Here is a 21354-nt window from a genome sequence, read left to right as displayed (position 1 = left end):
GCACTCCTCCATAGCCTCCTTTCCATCCCTTACTATCGCCAGGAAACCATCCCGTTCCTCACCCTCCGAGATGTGTTCAGCCGCTGCGTTCAAACAGCCCCACAAGGTGTATGTAAATCTAGCTAAAGTACTAGTTACATTAGTAGATTTGAGGGCCATACTGCCCGAACTAAAGACTTTCCTCGCCCAGGCATCAATCTTCTTGTCTCTGTCAGGTGGCATGGAAGGATAAGCTGATTGCCCATTTGCATTCGCAGCTTCAATCACCAAGCTCTCAGGTGAGGGATGCTTAGACAGATATTCTGTATCTAAAGATGAAGGTCTGGTACTTTCCCACAAATTTTATATTGACAGCCTGTAAAGATTCTGGGTTTTCCCAATTCGCCATTACTCTTTTTTGCAGAGCTTTGTGGAAAGGAAGGATCGGGTCCTTCAGTGGCCCTTCATCAATAATATCTGTCATTTCATCCTGGTCATAAACCGGGGACACGGTCTTCCACCCCATGAAGTCGATAACCCTTCCCGTGAGATTCCTATACCCAGGTTCTGCATGCTTTGCAGGGTCTGGTCTTTCAAATTCTACCTCAGGGGAGGTATCTAGGCCACTGGCCGATTGAAGGCAGTTATAAAGGTCAGCTATTTTGGTATTTGGGTCTATTAGTTCCTCAGGAACTTCTCTTATCCCAAATTTAACACCAGCTGATGTAATATCCTCATCAGAGGAGTGTTCCTCAAAGATAGAGGACATGGATCTAAATAATTCCTGCCTGGGCTGAGGATGAAAGATTTTATCTGGTAAAGCTGGTGGTATTGATCTAGATTTAGTCATAGGTGTTGCTGTGGGCATTGGTATTAAAGATTTCCTCGACGAAGGCGTCAATGGAATAGATGCTGGCTTTGATATATTCGAGGGAATTCTCGAGGTCATCGAGGGAGGCTTCAACACTGTGGCCGAAGGTATCGATGCCATCTAGGGTAATGGCTTTGATGTAATCGTCGGAGTACGCGTCGAGTTGATGCTCAACTTCGACACCATTTTGTCCTCTGTCAACCTCGATTTATGCACCAGAGGTTTTTGTTTTCTCTCATGAGGTGCCGGAGAATCTTCCTCCGAGGATGCCCTCGACTTTGTCGGATTTTGCGTGTTTAGTTTTAGATTTCCCTGTCACTCTTGGAGTGGACAGGGGCATGATCTTCATGCAACTTTTTTGAGGGGGTCGGGCCGCCTTCTCAAAAGTTTTAGCATTGAAGCCCTAAAGGCCTCCCATTTTTTAGGGGAATCATACTTAGAAGGACATGAAATAAATCTTCTCTCAGGCGAGGAGGAAGAGGAGGAAGAAGAGGAAGAAGATCTGTGATGTCGCTTATTTGATTTTTTAGAAGAAGAGGAGGAGGAGGATTTCCTCGAACGACTCTTCGACCTCCTCCATTTGTGTCGAGATTTTCTACTCGACTCTCGAGTCTTTTTGTCTTTCTGTCTTTCTGTCTTTTTGCAGATTTAAAAGACTCCTCTCCCACCACTAGCTTACCTTGGAGTTCCTTAAGAGCCTTACTTGACATCACCTGACACGAACCGCACTTGTCGACCCGATGGTCAGGGCTGAGGCACCAAAGGCAGTTGCGGTGAGGATCGGACATCTTCCTTCCACACTTAAGACATTTTTTAAAACCAATCTTGGGTGTGGGTAGGATTGAAGATGAAGACATATTTTCAATGAAAGAACTGACGCGCCGTTTCGAAAAACAAAGCAGAAGCTCGGTAAAACGGAACTGAGACCAACGGGAGTTGCTCGAGTCCTTTATACGACGGATGACGTCGACACTCGACGGTGGCCCTCGAGGGACTACGACTCTGTGGCCTCGAGCACAGCGCCCTCTGGCGAAAACTTTCAGAAGAAGCAGCAAGGCTGGCAGACAATATCTAAGATGAGGAATACATGGGAGGACACAATCCATTCGAATGATTTTTTTTAGAATGGTTACTTAGTGGCAATACATTTCCTACTTCTGAAAAATCAGTCTAAATGCGATACATTTCCCACCCTCAACAGTCCACTCAAGTGCAACACATTCCCTGTCCCCAAACAATCCAGCTAGTGTGATGCATTTTTCACCCCCCGCAGTCCATCTAAGTGCGATACATCTCTCGCCCCCAACACTGCATCCAAGTGTGATCCACTTCCCATCCACAATAGCCTAACCAAGTGCGACGCATATTCCACCCCCAGCAATCCATCCAGGTGTGACACTCTCCACCCCTAAAAAATCCATCTAGGTGTGATACATTTCCTGCCCCCAACAGTCCTTCGAAGTGTGATGCATTTCCCACTCCAGGAATTTATCTCAGGAAGCAGAACCCAGCAAGATACAGATGTTATACAGTGCCCGTTTCAGGGTGCAGCAGGGGGCATAAGGCTTAGCTGTACTATTGGACCAGATGTAGAATGTGGCTAACCTAAATGTACAAGTCAAGTGTAGAATTCCGGGAGGATAGCTCAGCGGCAATGTGCTCGCCTTGGAAACAAGACAACACGAAACAACACAGGTTAGATCCCTGGGTCCGCGCTTAGAAACCTACGGGTATTAAGCGCATTATAAATATGCAACCAAGATACATATTCCTGTAACAGCGCCCCGATGCCCCCGGGCTGTGTGAGCGCTTTAAAAATAGAATATGGCTAATTACACAGTTAGGCTACATGCAAGATCAGTCTTAAATACACTATAGGAATTGTTACAAGACTCATTATTTTCTGGAAATTCCAGTTAGCCGATACCTGTAATTGCCATTAATAAGTAACATTCTGGATAAATAAATGTCATACTAATTTTCAAGGCCAAATATCAGAGAGTCTGAATGACAAAGCGCAAGAAAGTAGCTAAATGTGTGGATAACACAGCTTTCACCGTGTTCCCCTTGTTTAAATATGAACTGATGCTTCATGTAAATTAATTTTAATTATGAACTTGTTCTTAGTGTTGAAGTGATCAATGTTCTCACTATTGACATTCCCTGTTTTGTCATCAGTGGTAGAATGTGTAATGCCACATCACAAATTATGGGTTGCCATAAGTAGAGCCAGGTGAGCAGTTAGAGCTTTGCAAATACCTTGAAAGAAGGAACAAGTTACTTACCTGTAACTGTTGTTCTCCAGCATGGGTCTGGCATGGATTCGGCTCCGAAGGCCTTAAATGGCAGGCCCATGAGCCTGGTCAGCACCACGTTGAGCTCCCACGCCGGTGCTGGAGCCTTCACCGGCGGGAACGATCGGAACAGTCCTTTCATAAACTCCTTCACCAGGCGATGAGACCACACGGACGACCGTCCTGCAGTTCTTGTGTATCGGGAAATCGATGCCAGATGTATCTTGATGGAAGCGTGAGCTAGTCCAGCTTTGGCCAGTGACAGTAAGTACGGTAGCACTTGGGGGGCTGTAATCCATAGAGGGTTAATTCTTCTGTGCACGGCACCAGACAGAGAACCTCTTCCACTTGTGTCTGTAGCACTTGAGAGTTGAGGACGCCCTGGCCTTTGCAAGAACCTCTCTACAGTCAGCCGGGATATCATACCCTCGAAACTCTAGTGCTGCAGGAGCCAGGCTTGCAATTTCAGCGACTCCGGGTCATGATGAAGAATGGCGCCTCCTTCTCTGGAGAGAAGATCTGCATCCGTCGACAGTTTGACTGGCCGGGACGCCGGCCAGTCCAGAAGGTCCGGGAACCATATCTGTCTTGGCCACTTTGGTGCGACGAGGATCATTCTGCACCGGGACCTCTTGAGTTGGTTGATGAGCCTGAGCGGCAACAGCGGGAACGCATACAGGAACAGGCCGTCCCAGGGGAACGAGAAAGCATCGCCCATTCTCCTCAGCTGGGGGAACCTGCTGGCGAATCTCTGGCACTTGGAGGTCGTCGCCGTCGCGAACAGGTCGATTTGGGGTTTGCCCCATCACCGGAAGAGATGATCCACTTGATCCTGGCATAGTTCCCACTCCTGGCATGAGCGCAACTCCCTGCTGAGTGAGTCGGCGATGGTGTTTTTTATCCCTGCTGGATGAAAAGGCACCAGGAACATCCCCTGGGCAACGGCCCAGTGGCACAGATCCTGGGCTTCCTTGGACAGGGCTGGGGATCTGGTTCCTCTCTGCTTCTGGATGTAGAACATTGTGGTGGTGTTGTCGGTGAAGATCCTCACCACCTTGCCCTTGAGGGACGGGAGGAATGACTTGAGGGCCCAGAACACTGCTCAGAGCTCCAGTATGTTGATGTGGAGCGGCCTCTCCTCCGCGAGCCACAGGCCTCTCACGTTAAGATCTCCGGTGTGCGCTCCCCACCCCACCAGGGAGGAATCCGTCATCACCGTCACCTGGTATGCTGGGGTCTGAAAGTCCGTGCCCGCGGCGAGATGCGCGTGGGTTCCCCACCACCGAATTGCATGGCGGAATGCTTCGTTGAGCGAGATCTTGTCCTCGAAGCTGTCCGTCGCTTGCGTCCAACGGGCGTCGAGGAACTCCTGCAGGGGACGCATCCGAAGCCTGCACAGGCGCACCAGATAGATGCAAGAGGATATCATTCCGAGAAGGGACTTGATGGACCGCACTCTGGCCACGTCCATGGCCAGCAGACGCTGTACCTTGCCCAGGATGGCCTGCGTTCTTTCCTCCGATGGCAAGGCCAACTGCGCTACTGTATCGAGCTTGGCTCCCAGAAACAGCGCGACCTGCGACGGGACCAGGTGGGATTTGGGGAAGTTGATGGAGAATCCCAGGTCCGTGAGCAGCCGGACGGTCTCTGCTGTGTGTTCTACGGCGAGTTCCCTTGTCCCTGCTCGGATGAGCCAGTCGTCCAGGTAGGGGTATACGTGGATCCCCTGCAGGTGCAGTCGCGCCGCCACTGGTGCTAGGCACTTGGTGAACACCCTGTGCGCGGCATTAAATCCGAATGGGAGGGCCTTGAACTGGTAGTGCCGCCCTTGGACTACGAACCTGAGAAACATTCGGTGTCCTTTTAGGATGGGGATGTGAAAGCCTTCCTCCAGCTGGCCCAGCACGTTCTTAAGGGTGACCAACCGGAACTTCTGTGTCTTGATGGATTTGTTTAGCCAACGCAAGTCCAGGATGGGACGCCAACCTCCTGTCTTCTTTCTGACGAGGAAGTATCTTGAGTAAACTCGGGAGCCCCGGAGCCTCTTTGGGACGAGCTCGATGGCTCCTTTCTTGAGCATCGCCCTTACCTCTAACAGTAGTTAAGGGACGTGGTTTTCCTTCCTGGCCACGGGAGGAATTCGGGGGCACTTTTGTAGAAATGCCAGAGTGTGCCCATGGGCCAGGGCATCCAGCACCCAACAGTCGGTGGAGATGGACTTCCACACGCTGACGAACTTTGTCAGCTGGCCTCCCACGGGATGCTTCGGTGGGGGCCCGACGCAACGGCCGGTTCAGTCTTGCTTGGAAGCAGCCTCGCCGCCCTGGCCTCCCTGGCAACGACGGCGAGATCCACACTTGCCTCGTCCCCTGTATGCTTCTTGCGACGAGGAGCGGCCCGCCTGACAGTCGGTCGAGGAGCCGCCGCCGAATCCTTTGGAGGCACCTTGCTTGCCTCCGGAGTTCCGAAAGGGTGGCCGTCGTTGCTGCAGAACTCCCAAGACCTGAGCCATCTCCGTGTCGGTCTTGATGGCCTGCAGCGACTCATCCACAGTCTTTCCAAACAGATTGTTCCCATCGAAGGGCATGTCCAAGACCTTGGCTTGCATGTCCTGGTGGAAATCCGACGCCTTGAGCCACCCCCGCCGTCGAAGGCAAACGCCATTGCCCAACTGGCGGAAACCGGTGTCAGCAATGTCCGTGGCCACAGTTATGGCGTGGTCCGACGCCACCTCACCCTCCTGTAGGATCGCCAGGGCCTCTGCCCTCTTGTCGTCCGGGAGGAAGTCCAACAGGGGAGTGATTTTGTACCACAATTCCCTGTCGTAGCGGGCCACAATCGCTAGGGCATTGGCCGCCTTAATCGTCGTCGCCGCCGACGAGATGACTCGTCGTCCCACGGCGTCCAGCTTCTTTCCCTCGCCGTCCTGTGGGGAAGTTGAGGATGAAGCCGATGCTCTCCCCCCGCTTTCTTCTTGGCCGCTGCCGAGAGGACCGAATCCGGGGTCGGCTGCGCCCTAAGGCACAACGGGCGGTGTCGGGGACCCGGTACTTCTTCTCGTACTGGTCCCTCTTGGCAGGTGTCGTGGACGGGTTCTTGAGGAGGGCAAGTCCCTCGTCCCAGATGTCATCCAGCAATGGCACCCCGAGGACCGTCTTTCTCTTAGCCTCGCACCGTTGGTAGAGGAAGCCTTCCTTCTTCTCCTCAGGGCAGAGTTGAAAAAGCTCAGATGCCCTAGCAATCATGGTGTGGAAGGAGCCAATCTGGTTGGGCGGGGACGCCCGAGGAATCGGAGATGGGTGCCAGTCCCATCGTCACTGCCGTCATCATCCGTCGTGGCCGTGTCCGTTCCCTGTGTCGTCCCTCGGGATCGGGGAAGGCGACAAAGGCTGAGAAGGCCGTGTGGGCGGAAGGGGCACTGGATGAATTCTCCTCCTCTTGTTCGGAGGGCTTCCCGGCAGACCTGGTACAGCTGGGCTGTCCGTCGGGGGTAGGGGCAGTCTCGTCCTTATCTCCGTGTATAAGGCCTGGATTGCCGTCAAAATGGCCGCCGAGTTGTCCTGAGGCTCGGGTTGCGACGGGCGTGCCGGGAGCGACGGTTGTTCCTCCACAGGAACCTCATCGTCGTTGCCACACTCGCTCTCGTCGTCCCCCTCCTCGGGATTCCTCCCGTGGGGTTGGGCCTCTTCCAAATTCTCAGCCAGTTCCTCATCGGAGGTTGTGTCCGTAACGGTCACTGCCCCCCCTCCTTTCCCACCGGGGTCTTCACAGGGGTCTTCTCGATGGGCTTAAAAGAGGATTCCCTCCACGGGGGCAGGGAAACTCTAGGCCACGAGGCCGGCTCCACTAGGATAACCTCTGCAGGCTTCGCCGGGGCAGCAGCGACTCCCTCAATAGAGGCCTTAGCCGGGTGGATCAAGGCCTTCGCTGCCTTGGGCGCGCTTGAGGCCTTCACCTTAGGGATCGACCGGGGCCTCTCCAGAAGCTTAGCCGGGTTCTCCGATTTCCTCTTCCGAGCCAGAGCGTTGGCTCGTGGTTGATGGCATCGGTGAAGGTGCGCCCTGCCTGGCAGCCGAGGAGCCCGACCGTTCGGTGCTCCCGGTGCCCGCAGACTCGCTGTGCTCTGCCTTCTGTTGGGCCCCCGTCGCCGGGGCACCCTCACAGGACTTAGAAGACCGCTCGGACTTCTTCTTCTTCTCACCTGCTGGGCTCTTGCCTTCCAGCCAGTTGGAGAGACGGGTCCGGCGATCCCTCATCATCCGATCCATCATGTTAAAGCAAAACGCACAGTCCTTCTCCACGTGTGTTTTGTCCTCGTGGAGGTAGTAAAGGCATTTTGAATGCTCGTCCTCTTTGAACTCATTTTGTAGGTTGCATCCAGGGCAGATCCTGAACAGTTTGCTGGGAGTCGAGCTTCCCTTCTCCTGGGCCATGTTCTTCTCGTCCACGAGGTTGGCCTCAAACTTCTGGAATCCTCCAAGAAGCCTAACTCGATGAAAACTTCACCCTTGAGGGGCGTAGATAAATCCGAAACGGGTACCCGTTGATCGGAAGTAGAAACGGTGGAGCTTGAGGCTCGATTAAACCGAAAAAATTAGATAAATCTCTTTGAAAAAGCGCAAAACGCAGTAAAAGCTCGAGAGCTATAGCACGAGGACTCCCAACACTTGAACGTGCAGTGAAAATCTGGGGATGGCTGCCAGGGGCGGGGCTTAGGGAGAGGGCAGTCATTGGCTGGGGACAGTAGGACCCAGAGACCAGTGATTGGTTACTACTAAGAAAGACAGATCAGAAAAGAAACTGATACTGATTTTTTCTTTACCGAGGATTCCCAACCTGACGACGGGGAATATTCATTAGCATGTGAATCCATGCCAGACCCCATGTTGGAGAATCTCTTTTTTCCGGTTCAGACTCTAACTTTAACCAGACATCCGTTTTGCTGTGTCAGAGCTTACACTGACACACTGATGTTATACTTTTGGTAAACCTTTTCAAATGATTGCCTCTGAGTTTTGATGCAATATACATACGTTGACTTTAGAACATTCAACCCTATTGTTACTTTTGACTAGAGCGTTTGCATTGAATGAATATAAAAAGGGTGTATATTAGAAATGAGGCATAGAACAACTAAAGATGTATGGATATGGATGGCAGGTTTAAAAGTAATCAAACTATGGGCAACCCTCTACAGGGTTTTTATGCTAGGAACGCAATTACAGAAGGGGAAAGACGACATGCAAATGCAGCTTAGTCCCACACCTCAAATGGGGCAGTCCAGTACAAACTCCTAGTTTGCAAGCTACATATCACTGATGTCCAATGATGGAGACATATGTTTGGAGTTGCTTGTTGTCTCTAGCAGAAGGGATGTGACAGCACTTCGGGCTGGGGTGCCCCTTTTGGGATTGACCCAATACAAATTTGCATATGGTCTTTACCCTTCTGTAATGATTGGGAGCCTGAGAAAAGATGGTCTTGAAAGTTGGCCAGAGGTTATGAGTGATTCACATCTTCCAGCCATCATTCTTCAGTTGTGCGCATATCAGGAAGGAATGTGCTCAGCCACTAAACAAAGGAACATGTGGCTATCAGTTCACGCTGGAAAGACTAGGTTCAACCAATGCCATAAAGAAGGATATATTTACAGTGTGAACAACCACAACATGGAGTTAATTGCCTGAGGATGCCTTAGCCTCAGTTAATATGTATGCATTCAGGTTGTATTAGTTACAAGTATGGGTATAACTGGTGGATACCAAGGGTTTTCATTTTCGCAAAAATAGTGTAAACAATTGAAAAAGGGAATTGTAGTACTTTTTGCCTTACTTTTCATAATGATTAAATAATTTTGAAAACTGGGAAAAAGCTGAGCTCAATGAAGCACATATATTCAACACTAGTCTAACAATTTCTCTGTTATATATAAATCATTGAAAGTATGATATGCTCAGTTTTAATTGCTGCAACTAGTGCTCAAGTTCTAAATGAAATACCTTTGAGGATGAAAACAATGACTTAACACCACCCTGGTAGCACCAACAGAATTCTCCTTGTTACAAAAAGGAGGGTCAAAGATTTACCTATTTAGATGCGAGAGGAAATATCAGTGAGCAGTAGATTAGATATGCAAGAGGACAAGCAATCCTACTGGATGCTTCCGGCCATCCTACAATATTTACAAGCTTTGAAACACACCTAGACAAGAGCACACATTAAATCTAACACCAGTTATTCATTCACCTGATAGTACAACAATCCGGCAATTTCTCAAGTAAGCCTCAGGCTTTCTAGAATGGGCTAAAACATACCACTCCTCCTTGCATGATGAAGACTGTTAGTATAGTATATATTGAGTGGTAACTGCACAAGGGTTAGAGATTCCCAACTTTTGACCGAGAGACATGTACACCTGCTGATCAATTCATGCCAGTTGGGCAGTGTATATCTAGCAGCAAAATCACTCCCATATTGGACTCATGGTGAGAAAATACCTAGTGCAAAGACATTAGGAATCTTGATTTGTTAATATTTTTCATGAAGGTTCCCAAATTGAAATACCATTCTCAGTATGAAGTACCGATGTTGCCTTGTCTACTGGGAAGCGAAACCTAGTCTTGGAAATAAAAGACCCAGCTCAGATCCTTTCCTCAAAAAAGGTTGGCGTTTTCATTATGCACTTGTAAAATTGCCCTGGTGATCAAGAGAAGAGGAATAACGATTTGAACAATATGACAGTGGGGGTAAAGCAAGGTGTTCGTTCTCCTTGGATACAAGTCTTGGGGATTTTGCCAAGGCTCCATTTCACCTTTTACAAATGAGATTTTCTATGCCAAGCATTGGGAACAGGGACGACTGAAGCTCCAATCCTTTGTGGACTGTAAAACTGAAGAAAACTCAGAATGCCAACCCCAGAGACTGAAGCAAAGAACAATTATATAACACTGGGCAGGATCCGCAAACTCGTATGCACACGAGAAACAATGGCGGCGCACCCAATAATGCAAGTATGAGAACTGTATGAGAACTGTGAAAAAAAAACTCCTACAAACATTGGATGTTAAATGGAGCACTGGATTCATGGGTCCTTCCTTTTCTACAAAATGGCACCAAAAGCATTGAATTAATGCCTTGATTGCGATACATTTACTGGAAAATGAAAAAAGCAACCATGGGGAAAGTAGAATGGCAGTCTTTTTCTAATATCCTCTTAAAGGTAGCTGCTCTCCTTTAGAATTGGAGTTTTTTTTTTAAAGCGAAAGCTGTGTATACCCTAACAACATGAACACTCAGTCATGAGAGACTAAGATCACAGGGCTCTTTGCCCATCAATTTTTTTAAGCTCATTGGGTTTTGAAGCCCACAAACATAATGAAAAAAATTGAGTGAAATCTCAAATTAAGAAATTTATAAACAATTCAACTAATTCGGTGAGTCCTAATAATGGCACAAAATCTATAACAAAGTCAACATTAAAAGCACATAAGAAATAAATCAATGAAAAAGAAAATGACATGCAAGTTTTGTTCTTGTTGTACACATATGGTGATCTGAAGATGGGTATCATATAGCTTTCTGTGATCAAAGCAGCAGAGATGCACTGACCATGCAAGCCACCTACCACTCATGCCCCACTGATCACCACTTAAACAGGTACAAAAGAAAAACTTTACAGTATCTAAAACACATTTTCAACAAAATGCATGCAGACTGAACGGTCAAAATCTCTAACTATGTTGCAATGTTGAGGGGAGGATATTCCCTTTAGAAGGAGAACTGGACAGAGGTTGTGTATTGTTGTACATCTGTTGCATATTTTAAATGGGCTTGTAAGAGTGCATCACAACGATCAAGAGTTGCATTAGGGTGAACAAATTACTTATCTTCCGCAATGCGCTTTTCGGCGAATACATATTTTCTTCCATGGATTCCTCATCTTTGAAATGCACAAGTAGACGCGTGAGTTGGCTCTCAGAAGTGTCTCTCAGGTGGGAGTTGAACGGAGGGATTGTGGTGAGAATTTTCTACATGTGGGGGAAGTGCAAAATCTTTTGCTTGTGGGAGTTTCCTCATGGTAACTCTTGGGCCAATGCACTGGTAATATCCTGGCAGTTTGAGCTGGCTTCCACCCCCCCACCCCCCAATTCCCCTTGTACTAAGGAAACTGAAGATGAGTAGGATGACCATGATCTCACCGGACCAGGTACGGATCGCCAGTCATGCTGTACATGCTGCTATTCCCTCCCCGGAAGATTCCCTGGAAGCAGGTTCTACGGGTTCAATCATGTAGCAGAGGGCTTCACTCCAACACCAGGAGTCTCATTCATGCCAGGATGATGAGAGGTTGAGGTACAAAAATTGGGATCTTTCAGAAGAGGTTCAGAGAGTAATGCACTCAGCAAGACGCCCACTGATTTAAGTCTATATGCTTGCCATTGGAACATTTGAAATCTGGTGCAGGGAAAATCGTGTAGATCCATTGCCATGTCCCACCTCCAAAGTTCTGGAATTATTTTTTCTCAATGGCCAAATCATAGGTTAGAACAGATGGGAGCACTATAGTTTTATCTAAATAGAACCAAAGACTTCAGGAAAGATGGCAAGCTTTTTGTTACCTATGCCAGTCCAATGGACAAGCGGTTTCCAAGAGAACAATTTCACATTGGGTGATTCTATTTATTACTTCTTGTTATGGCTTTGCTGGAAAACATACTGGGGGGCACAAAAGCAGATGGCACGTCTTTTTTCTTGCAGAGCCATGGAGACTGTGCTTTGGTGGTAAGGGTGCACAGTATAAATCAACATAACATATGCCAAGCAGCTACTTGGTGATCCAGCCACTCCTGCTCTAAACAAATCAGTGTTTAAGGATGAAGCCGCCTTGGGAAACTCAGTCCTACACACTATGCTAACTTTGAATTATACTTCCATACCCTCCTCCTAAAACATAGTATAGCTTTGGGAGTCTTTCAAAGATGAGGAATCTGTGACAAGAATGTGTCCAATAGAAGAACAAATTACTTACTTTTAGCCTGTGACCTACCCCACTAATGGAATTATCTTTCACAGTGACCAAGTATAACAAGTCTCCATTTTCCCACATTACCATGCAGGTGTGGAAAAAGGCAGAACTGTAGAACATGGGGTCGACAGCTCTGTACTACCATGCCGGAGACACCAGTTTGGCCCGAGACAAGGCCAATGAGACAAATGTTCAAGGATGGAGCCGAACAGTGCCATCTAATGAGTGAAAAATGTTTACTGTATGTCCAAAATATGACCATGGTAAAGGTGAGGCAAGGAGAGGAAAGTTAAAGTTGTAATCTGACTTGACAGTTGAAACTACAAAGTTGACTAGTTATTACCTGCCAAGAGCCAATGGTGTAGGTTAACAAACAAGTATACAACTCAAGCACAGCTTTCTCCCAGGTCGCACGTACCGTGGACTCCAGCAACACTATATCTAAATTGAAAAACTAAACAGTAACAGCGCTCAAACAAGTAGTCGTGCTCTTGAACCGGGTTTACTACGGAATTCTCTTTGCCAGCAACTCCTCCTGCAGTCTGCCCACTTAGCTGCCTTCTTTCTTCTCCATTATATTTTAACTTTCTCTTCGTGGGGCAAACTGCTACCTTACCTTATTTTTAAAAGCCGGCATTAAGGTACAACTGCGAAAATAATGCTTCAGCAAAACGAACCAGCACCAAGCTCTATTTTCCAAACACATGCGATTTCAATACATCACGAAATTAAGTCAGATTACAACTTCTGAAAAAACTTTAAAAAGCTATACTTAACTCTGCTATTTCAAGCACAGACTGCAAAGAAGAAAACCCATCCGTTTTTCAGTGCGTGTGATTTCACCCATGCAGTGTTTAGTATTTTCTGAAAACCTTTAGCTGTGGCCTGTGTACTGTACATACTGTTTGGGAACTTAGTAGAAGATGCCTCCTTGAATACCAGTTTGAGAATGTTAGCTGTCCATTTAATATGCAGAGGAATCAAAGCAACCCATTTCTTGTTACCTTATACAATGTGGCCCCCTTCATACAATTGTTAGTTCGGTCCCATCTGTGTTTCCGAATTTTGTAATGTGAAAATGTACGCAAGGTATGCCCCCTAACCCTCTTACAAGAAATCTGGAACAATGCAGACAGTAAGGAGGCAAAAACACATGGGATTGATATGCATTCCACTGAAATTGTCACTTCCTACGATTGGTACCAAACAATTGACAACCACAGACATAGTAACATAACTGGAAGAAGACAATTGTACATACAACAATCAATGTAGGGTTTTGCCTTACTACGAGTGGAACTACGGCCACGATAGACATACAATACCTGTAACAGTTTGTGATAAGCCACATAAAAAAAGGCTGACCCAAAAGCCTTAGAATAGCTCATTTGCAGTGACATAATTTTCTGTCACATAAAAAAAAATCCTTCCTATAGAGAATTTACATCCTTTGACACCCAAAAATTCAGTTCAAACTGCCGGATTTCAATTTTAAAAAAGAATATGTCCAAACCTTTGAGGGTACACGCCTACTTTGTCTGAATGTAAAGAGGAGGCATGAAACCAGTGTAAGAATCAGCATTTTGATTGCATTCACTCCAATTGGCTTAGAAATTAAGTTGACCCAAACTTTAAATAAATATGCGAACATTTCCAACATTGCTTGATCACAACAAACAATTAAATTGACCCAGACAGCAGCTATGTGAATTGAAATATATGATTAACTAAACAGTTGCCAACATTAATATTGCATGCATTGGCCAGTGGTGGCCAACATATTTATTTGAATAATCTGCACAGACATGAGCAATAAGTCTAGAGTTATGCTAAAGTATATTTCTCGATGTGAAAATTATGTACATCAACTTGACAGCTAACAGCAAAAGCTTGTTAAGCTTTTTTTTTTTTTTTTTTTTTTTGCAATGTAGTCAATTCTTTCAAAATGTGTTTTTAGCAACGAGTTCCAAAATATAAATTGCTGCTGGGTTGTAGATCTGCCCCCATAATAAATCGGGGCAACAAAACCGTGGTTGTTGAAAATAATCAAACGGATGTTACAATACATTCTTCTCACAATGGGAAAATACTTCAGCCTCTAAGTGGTAAAACGAAATCTGGGACTACATTTTCCTGAACTTTCACCTCTGAGAAATACGCCTGTATCCCACATAAAGGCACCCACCATCAGTGCACTAGTTAACCACTGTAAGAGCCCGACTGAACACAATAGATGAATACCATTTATCCACGAATTGCACAACACTTTTGAAATCCATATAAAGACATACATACAGATATCCACAAATATTTATAGCCATTAAATTTAGAACATGAAGATAAAACACACTCACAATTAAATAGAAAGAAAACAAAAATAGGCACACAAGCGGTTTCATGATATATGGACAGACAGCACCTATTAACACTGATAATACCAGGGGCGCCATTTCAGAAAACATTGGACCAGGTAAAGGCCCAAAGAATATCTCTCTCAACTTCTGATGACATTTCCTTTCACTAAAAGGTCTGCCATAAGAAAATCATGTCATCTAATTGGTTGAGGGGCTCTAGGAATCATTGCACATTTAATGAGCATCTCTACAGTATTAAGGGCATCCAAATCATCAACATTTGGCAAATTCTCCAGCTGCTTTAAGGGAAGCAATTGCAGTCTATATCAGGGCAGTAGCTTTTATACTAGAGCAACATACAGCTCTGCTAATTTTGCACACTGTTAATTTGGAACTTTACACAATGGTTTGTGAATTAATGGGTGGACATCTCACAACATCAACTGACACTCCCTTTGTCTTTGGTGTTGAGATAGTCAAGGCAAATCATTGTGCCATTTTCAGAAGTGAGTAGAACAATACAGCTGTTTGGGCTGACCATCCAAATCACGTGCCCTGACAATCTGTTCTTTCTCCCTATCCTGCCCATTACAAAATGGCGCTCCTGGGTAACACATGACACACTAGCACACAAGAATGTTGTTGTGGAAGAAACCACTAAGTCTAGTGTACAGAGACTCAAGGATACCACCTGAGAAAAGGCTGGGGCAGCAATCCAGATGTCCTGGAAAAAAAATATGTTAGTACTTAATTATTTTTTCTACTCAAGTGCATTTTATCCTTTTGGAATACTTCAGAAGACTATTTTATTCTCTTGCCAATAACCACAAGCTACTTTAGACGTCAATATTTACATATTTTTCAAACCCCCAGATATTTCCAAGACCAAATCATATTCTAAAGTAATGTTTTCTTTACAGTGGCATACATAATTTGAATCCTCTTTCAGGAAAACCTTTATCATTTGGGCTGTTGTCCTGCACAATACATTAACAAGAAGTGTAATTTTGGTGCAAGAAATAATCACATTTTTTGTTTTGAGCAATTTCTTTCTTGAATTTACAGACACAACTGCCAGTTAAATTTCAAACACTACTGTCATTAAATTGGTTAGGTAGAGTTAAACATATGGTATCATAACAATGGTGGAAGATGGATTTAAAGCCACATGAAATTAACAGAAAAGATGTAGTAAATGTGATGCAAAATGTAAAACAGAGTGGTCTAATGTATACTTGAAAGGCCTGCCATTTGAATGTGTTGTGCTCTGAACACTGGAATAGTCTAAGGCTACACTATGTTGAGGTTTCATAAGATGTATCTGAATATAGAGTTCCAGGAGTAAAGCATGTTTATAATAGTATAATACAACTCACAGTACAACTAGATGGTACATTTAGAGGTAATATAGATGAGCACAATCGTGTAACATATCCAGGTCCAGAAAAGGGACTTGAGTACTATCAATTTGCAAGATAGCAATAAACATGCTTTGAAATGCTTATTGAATCTCTGGTTGGGGTTCCAAGTTAGAAACAGACAGAATAAAACCAGAACATAGGGTTGCGATGGTAGACATTTGCATTTATTTGGGGGAATTGATATGAATAAACAGGTCAGAAAGCTGTTATTTTATCTTTTCTTCACCGAGGTTTCCTTGTCGATTTTCGTTATTTGAAGAGAAAGTCATACATAATACAGCATGTCTAAATGCTATTTACTCTGCCAATCCTTTTATTTAATTTGTTTTTTTAACAAGTGCTGCATCTTTATTATGGGGAGAGTTACAGGTTACCGGTCTTTCAGGCCGAAAAGTAGAAGTATGCTGGCATTGTGCGAGATAGCTGGATTTGTGTAGAGTGAGGTTGAAGTATTCTGAGAGAGCAATTTACAGTTGGGACCTAGAGGCAGGATGTTGTATTGGCCTAGGCATGTTAATTGTAACACTTGTCTGAATAGTGGAGTCCTGGCACTGTTCCATGTTGTAGGTCATTTCACTATTGACGATGATGGTATAGTTAATTCTAGACTAGTTGATGTGGTTGGCCTCTCCTCTTTACCTTGTTGTATGTCTTGGTCTGTTCAACTGGTTGTAGAGGATTGTGATTCCTTATTTATTTTTTCTGGTACAGTTACTCCATGCTGCATTTGTAATGTCAATTCCTTTCACTGTGTCAACCAGGGTCTACTTACGGGATAATCATAGCTGAGGGATGACCTCTCTTCATACCAGCTTGAGCAGCCTTAAAGCCTGCCTTTTCTCCTTGCGGGCACTTCACAGGCAGCATTGTTTTCTCTGGACACCCTAATATGCAACAGAATATTTGGAACGCTTTCTCTTTTTTTGGCCCCATGAAGCACAGCTGCTGTTAACATAACCATTTCAAGTACTGCCCAAAGTAGCACTGCTTCTGCTTGCATAGTTACAGGTTCAAGGTAGGGCCATTCCACTGAAATAGCGTCACAACAAGAGTGTTTTTGCTGATTGTTACGGACCCAGGGAACTTAATACCAACATTTGGGTTGAAAGGCATCCCCTACCCAATATTAAGGAGTTGCTAACAACAATAAAGCCCACAAACTATTTCACCACAATTGCGAAGGAGGATTGGATCAGAGAATCAGCAGAGGACCCTGAACAGTGTTTGCTTAGACGTGCCATTCATGAAGGATGAGAGAGTGCAGGGAACGCTCTTCCAGATTATGACCAGATTCACGATTAAATTGCTGATGGGGGGCAATTTACTTCTGAAAGCATGCAAAGATTCTTGAAGGACTGTGGAATCGTACATAAATGCACATCATTACACCATCCCATGTCAAACGGCCTTGTTGAGCGCATGAATGGTTTCATGAAACAGAATCCGCTGGCGGTGACTTACTCACTACCCTGGAAAGACACTCTGAAGGGGTCGCTGAATGCATACAGGATGACTCCTCATTCCACGACTGAAATCGAACTGTTTGTCATGATGAGGGGCAGAGTGCCATGTACTAGGCTGAGTCCCTTGTGGTTGATAAGGAAAAATGTCAAGATGGTGGATATGGATTAGATTCTTAGGAGAGTGAGAGAGAAACAGAAGAAATATAAGGACCATTATGATTGCGTCAGAGCTACCCATGAGGTTGTGTTCAAAGAGGATGATTGGGTCAGGACCCAGGAGCATCGGAAAGTGATGAAAGCACTAAATTCAGTAACCCGCAGAGGATTGAGGTATTGGCAGGAAAACTGTATACCTGGAAGTTAGAAAGGTGTGGTCTTTTGATAACATTGTTCGTACCTCTACGGGTGTGCCAAGTGTAGAGATGCCATGTGATGGTTATATGACACAGCTTTCATGGAGCAAGCTTGTTGTTCTGGGCTGTCAATTCGAAAGAGGAAAATTCTGCCCAACTTCAGAGATGACTGCGTATTATATCTTTTTTGGGGAATCTGCCCAGACTTCCTGCTTGGCAGAAGAAATCCTGTCAACCTCAGGGTTGATTTTCTTGTATGGATTTCAACTGTATCCTTTGATATGAATGTCTCCTTGTCCTCTCTCCCTGTTCCACCACCCCCTTCCTCCCTCCTTTCCATCCTCTCTCTGCACAGACTGTTTACAGGGGGGAGATGTTATGATATATTCATGCTAGCTGTCCAGTGCCATTCTGGAATCCCCCTGGTTCGAGAAGGACAAGGGAGAGCCATTTGTGGAGAATCACTGTGTTGGGGTGTAATGTTTCCCCCGTGCTCCGGATGTCTCCTTTCTCCCAATAATAAACCTCATGTTACCTGCATCCTTTGTCGGCCTGATGTGTACACCGAGTCACAACAGCTAGACCATAAGAAATGCGCATTTCAAGTACAGAGCAAGTGTTGAAGCCGTCATGCAGCTCACTCTACTTCGGTGGTGTACTCCTGTGTTTTCCTGATTGATTTCCCTGGCCTAACTGCTCACTAATCCTACCTGTGTCTGGACCCTTTTAACCTCCAAGCATTACACGCTTCTGCAGGTGTGCTGCAAGTGTTGGGGCAGTCCAGCAGGTCAGAGGTTGCAGATCAGATAACGGTTCATGAGGGTGCTGGGACTGTTAGATTGGCTTTACCAAGTAAGTCTACGATTCTATCAACTCAAGATCGCTTGCTGTAGCCGACTTAAATGCTGCAAGTTGTTTTCCTTTCCCCCCAGCCATCCTTTCTGACTCCAACCCTAGGTTGCTATGCCTGAGCAAGGAAAAGCAAAAGCAAGCAAATGTAATTTGCGAGCAAGGTCTAGGGTGGCTGGTGCACCAAGCACTATGCCTGAAGCAGACAATATGGCGAAAATCCAAACAGGGAAGTAGAAATATGGAGGAGGGAAATTGTGGGGGCACAACTACTGAATGTTTTGGTGCTCAACTTAATACCCTTGCATCAGCAATAACACTATTGGAAAGCGACAGTCCAACTGAAATATTGCAACTCTCCTCGACCATGATTGACAATAACAGTCCCCTTTTGGAATTGTGTTACTCACTACAAAAGCAAATAAACAACATTTAACAGGTTACTTCAGCTGCTGACCTTGTGCCCGAAAATTACAATGCAAGTGATTATAGCAGATGATAAATCACCTATTGGCATCAACTGCCTTGTTTGCGGAAACGACACGCGATTATACTGGCACGGTGGGGAGTTGTCATACGAATTACGATAGCGTCTCATTTGAAAGATTGCAGTTTTCTGGAAAAATATTGCTGAATCCATGCAACAGGATACAAGACGACATTTGTCTGCAGACGGAAGCTATATTAAGCATAGGAAAATACCATAGTAAAACTATGAATGAGGATAGAATTGTCTCAACAAAGAAGGAGTCTGAGACCGCAGCAGTGATAATTTACCCCAAAGCATCGTGGTTCTGAATGCAGTGGAAGGAAACGAGATTCATTCTGCCACTGAGACAAATGAAAGGTGAAATGACCCCAATAATAGTAAAGGGAGCATATTTATGTCCCGAATAGAACGGTGTCATCTGAAAAGATTAGCAGCTTTAAAAGCCAGAAATGGGACAAAGAAAGAGAGTCCAATGCAAGGTTGCTAGATTAGAGCCTGATATTTATTTATTGTGCATTTGTAAAGTGCTTATACATCAAATAAATCGTGTTTTAAAGAGCCCACAGGACAAGGAAGGGAATATGGAAGTGAAAGGCTAACAATGAAAAGAAAGAAAGAAAGAAAGAAAGAAAGAAAGAAAGAAAGAAAGAAAGAAGCAGTCCTACTAGGCCTTGTGCAGTTAAGAGTATCAGTACTAAAATGTAGTGAAAGAAAGTTAGGAGAAAACAGAAAAGAGCAAGTAAAAATACAGGCACTCTGATGAGCTGACTAATAACTGATGCGGGTGACAATGCTAAGGAAGCTTCTGGGGAGATGAGCCAGATCATTCTCGAAGGCGATGAAGAAGAGATGGATGAGACTGATGGTCTCATGCTTGCAAATAATGACAAATACACATACAGCCAATTCCAGCTCCCCACTCTCAACGAAGGACAGAGACGTTGACAAACGCTCAGAGTGCATTAGTAGGAAGGTCCTAATTAGTAGTCTTTCTCCGAACAAAGAAGAAAGTTGGATAAACAGACAAGCGATTATTGCAGATCTTACATACAATTCCAAAGTTGAGAGTACCATTATCGTGTGACATAGATTACATAGAGATCTTGGAAAATGCAAACCCACCAGAATCTATGGCTCACTGCTATACTAGTGCCATGATAGATATGCCGCTGTCACACCATCACAGAATATGAAGGATGGGTTATGTCATCGAACCATTAAACTGTGATGCTGTCGTTAAAGCACAACACTTCTGCAGAATGCTATCAAGCAGAAACAGTAATACGACAGCCCACAAATGGTGTAGAAAGAAGGAATTTAAAATTGGAGGTGGCTTGAAGATAACAGCTGGTTCCGCAAGTAGATTGGTACTGTGTCAGAAGATTGATTACAATACAGCTTTAGAGGGTCCGGTGGGGGCGGCTTGGTGATTTTCTGGCTGTTAATTCACAATGCAGGCTAGGACAACTGAGCATAATGTCGTGGAATACCCAGCAACATTGCCCTTTCACTAGCCTAAAGGAGGGACATAAACTACTGCATGACCATGATGCATTTTTCATTCAAGAGAGTTGGTTAACCTGCTCTATAATCATGGATGGCTATAACATCTTTCAGTTGTTGGCAAAAAGGGGCACTATTGGGAGACCAGCAGGTGGTCTGGAAATAGGAGTCTCCAATGAGTTTGCTGCGACTGAAATTGAGATGACTGAAAATAATGCCAATATACTTGCTGTCAAGATTATCGCTACTGTACCAAGCAATCGTACATTTCTTGTGATTAATGTATATGACCCGCATGGGGGCTATTTTAGCAACAGTCTTCAGGAGAAGAAGGGGGGAGGTCCTGTTGAGTTGGTACCAGGCCTACAGGGAAAGAAGGTGGGGATTTCAATGCACATTTCTCAGATAATCAAGAGGTAGATGCAACTGAGCACGTCACTACTAAACAATCCCCAATGCACAAGGCAAATGTTGGACACATTTTAATAAACATTGGGGGCTATGTATGATAAATGGTAGGGGTGTATGGCAAATGGTATGGTTAAAAGGGGATAGCCCAGGGAATTACATGTGGCAAGCAGGGGACAATAAAGCTACACTCGATTACATGCTCATTTGTCAGCAAGACTTAGATTGTATAGCCTCTATGGAGGTCCAAACAACTTCACATAGCGACCATGCACTGATTATATTATATAGGAGACACAGTGCCCTAGGGAAATAAATATTGAAATATGGGGAAGAAAATCGAG

General features: G+C 45.2%; 1 protein-coding gene across 38 annotated transcripts in view; it reads right to left on the bottom strand.

The window, feature by feature from the left end:
• The window catches only part of GPHN (gephyrin), a 2801546-nt gene that overhangs the window by 851636 nt on the left and 1928556 nt on the right, over positions 1 to 21354 (bottom strand). For 26 of the 38 annotated variants that reach the window (XM_069638674.1, XM_069638676.1, XM_069638677.1 and 23 more), the window contains one exon: positions 15215 to 15247. The exons of the other annotated variants lie outside the window; for them this stretch is intronic. In XM_069638674.1, the coding sequence (XP_069494775.1) occupies positions 15215 to 15247 (33 nt within the window). The remainder of the gene's footprint in view (positions 1 to 15214; positions 15248 to 21354) is intronic. 38 annotated transcript variants of the gene reach the window in all.

Source organism: Ambystoma mexicanum, chromosome 14 (genome assembly GCF_040938575.1).
Source record: "Ambystoma mexicanum isolate Mex_15411 chromosome 14, UKY_AmexF1_1, whole genome shotgun sequence".
NCBI lineage: Eukaryota > Metazoa > Chordata > Amphibia > Caudata > Ambystomatidae > Ambystoma > Ambystoma mexicanum.
This window is presented reverse-complemented; position numbering and strand designations above follow the sequence as displayed.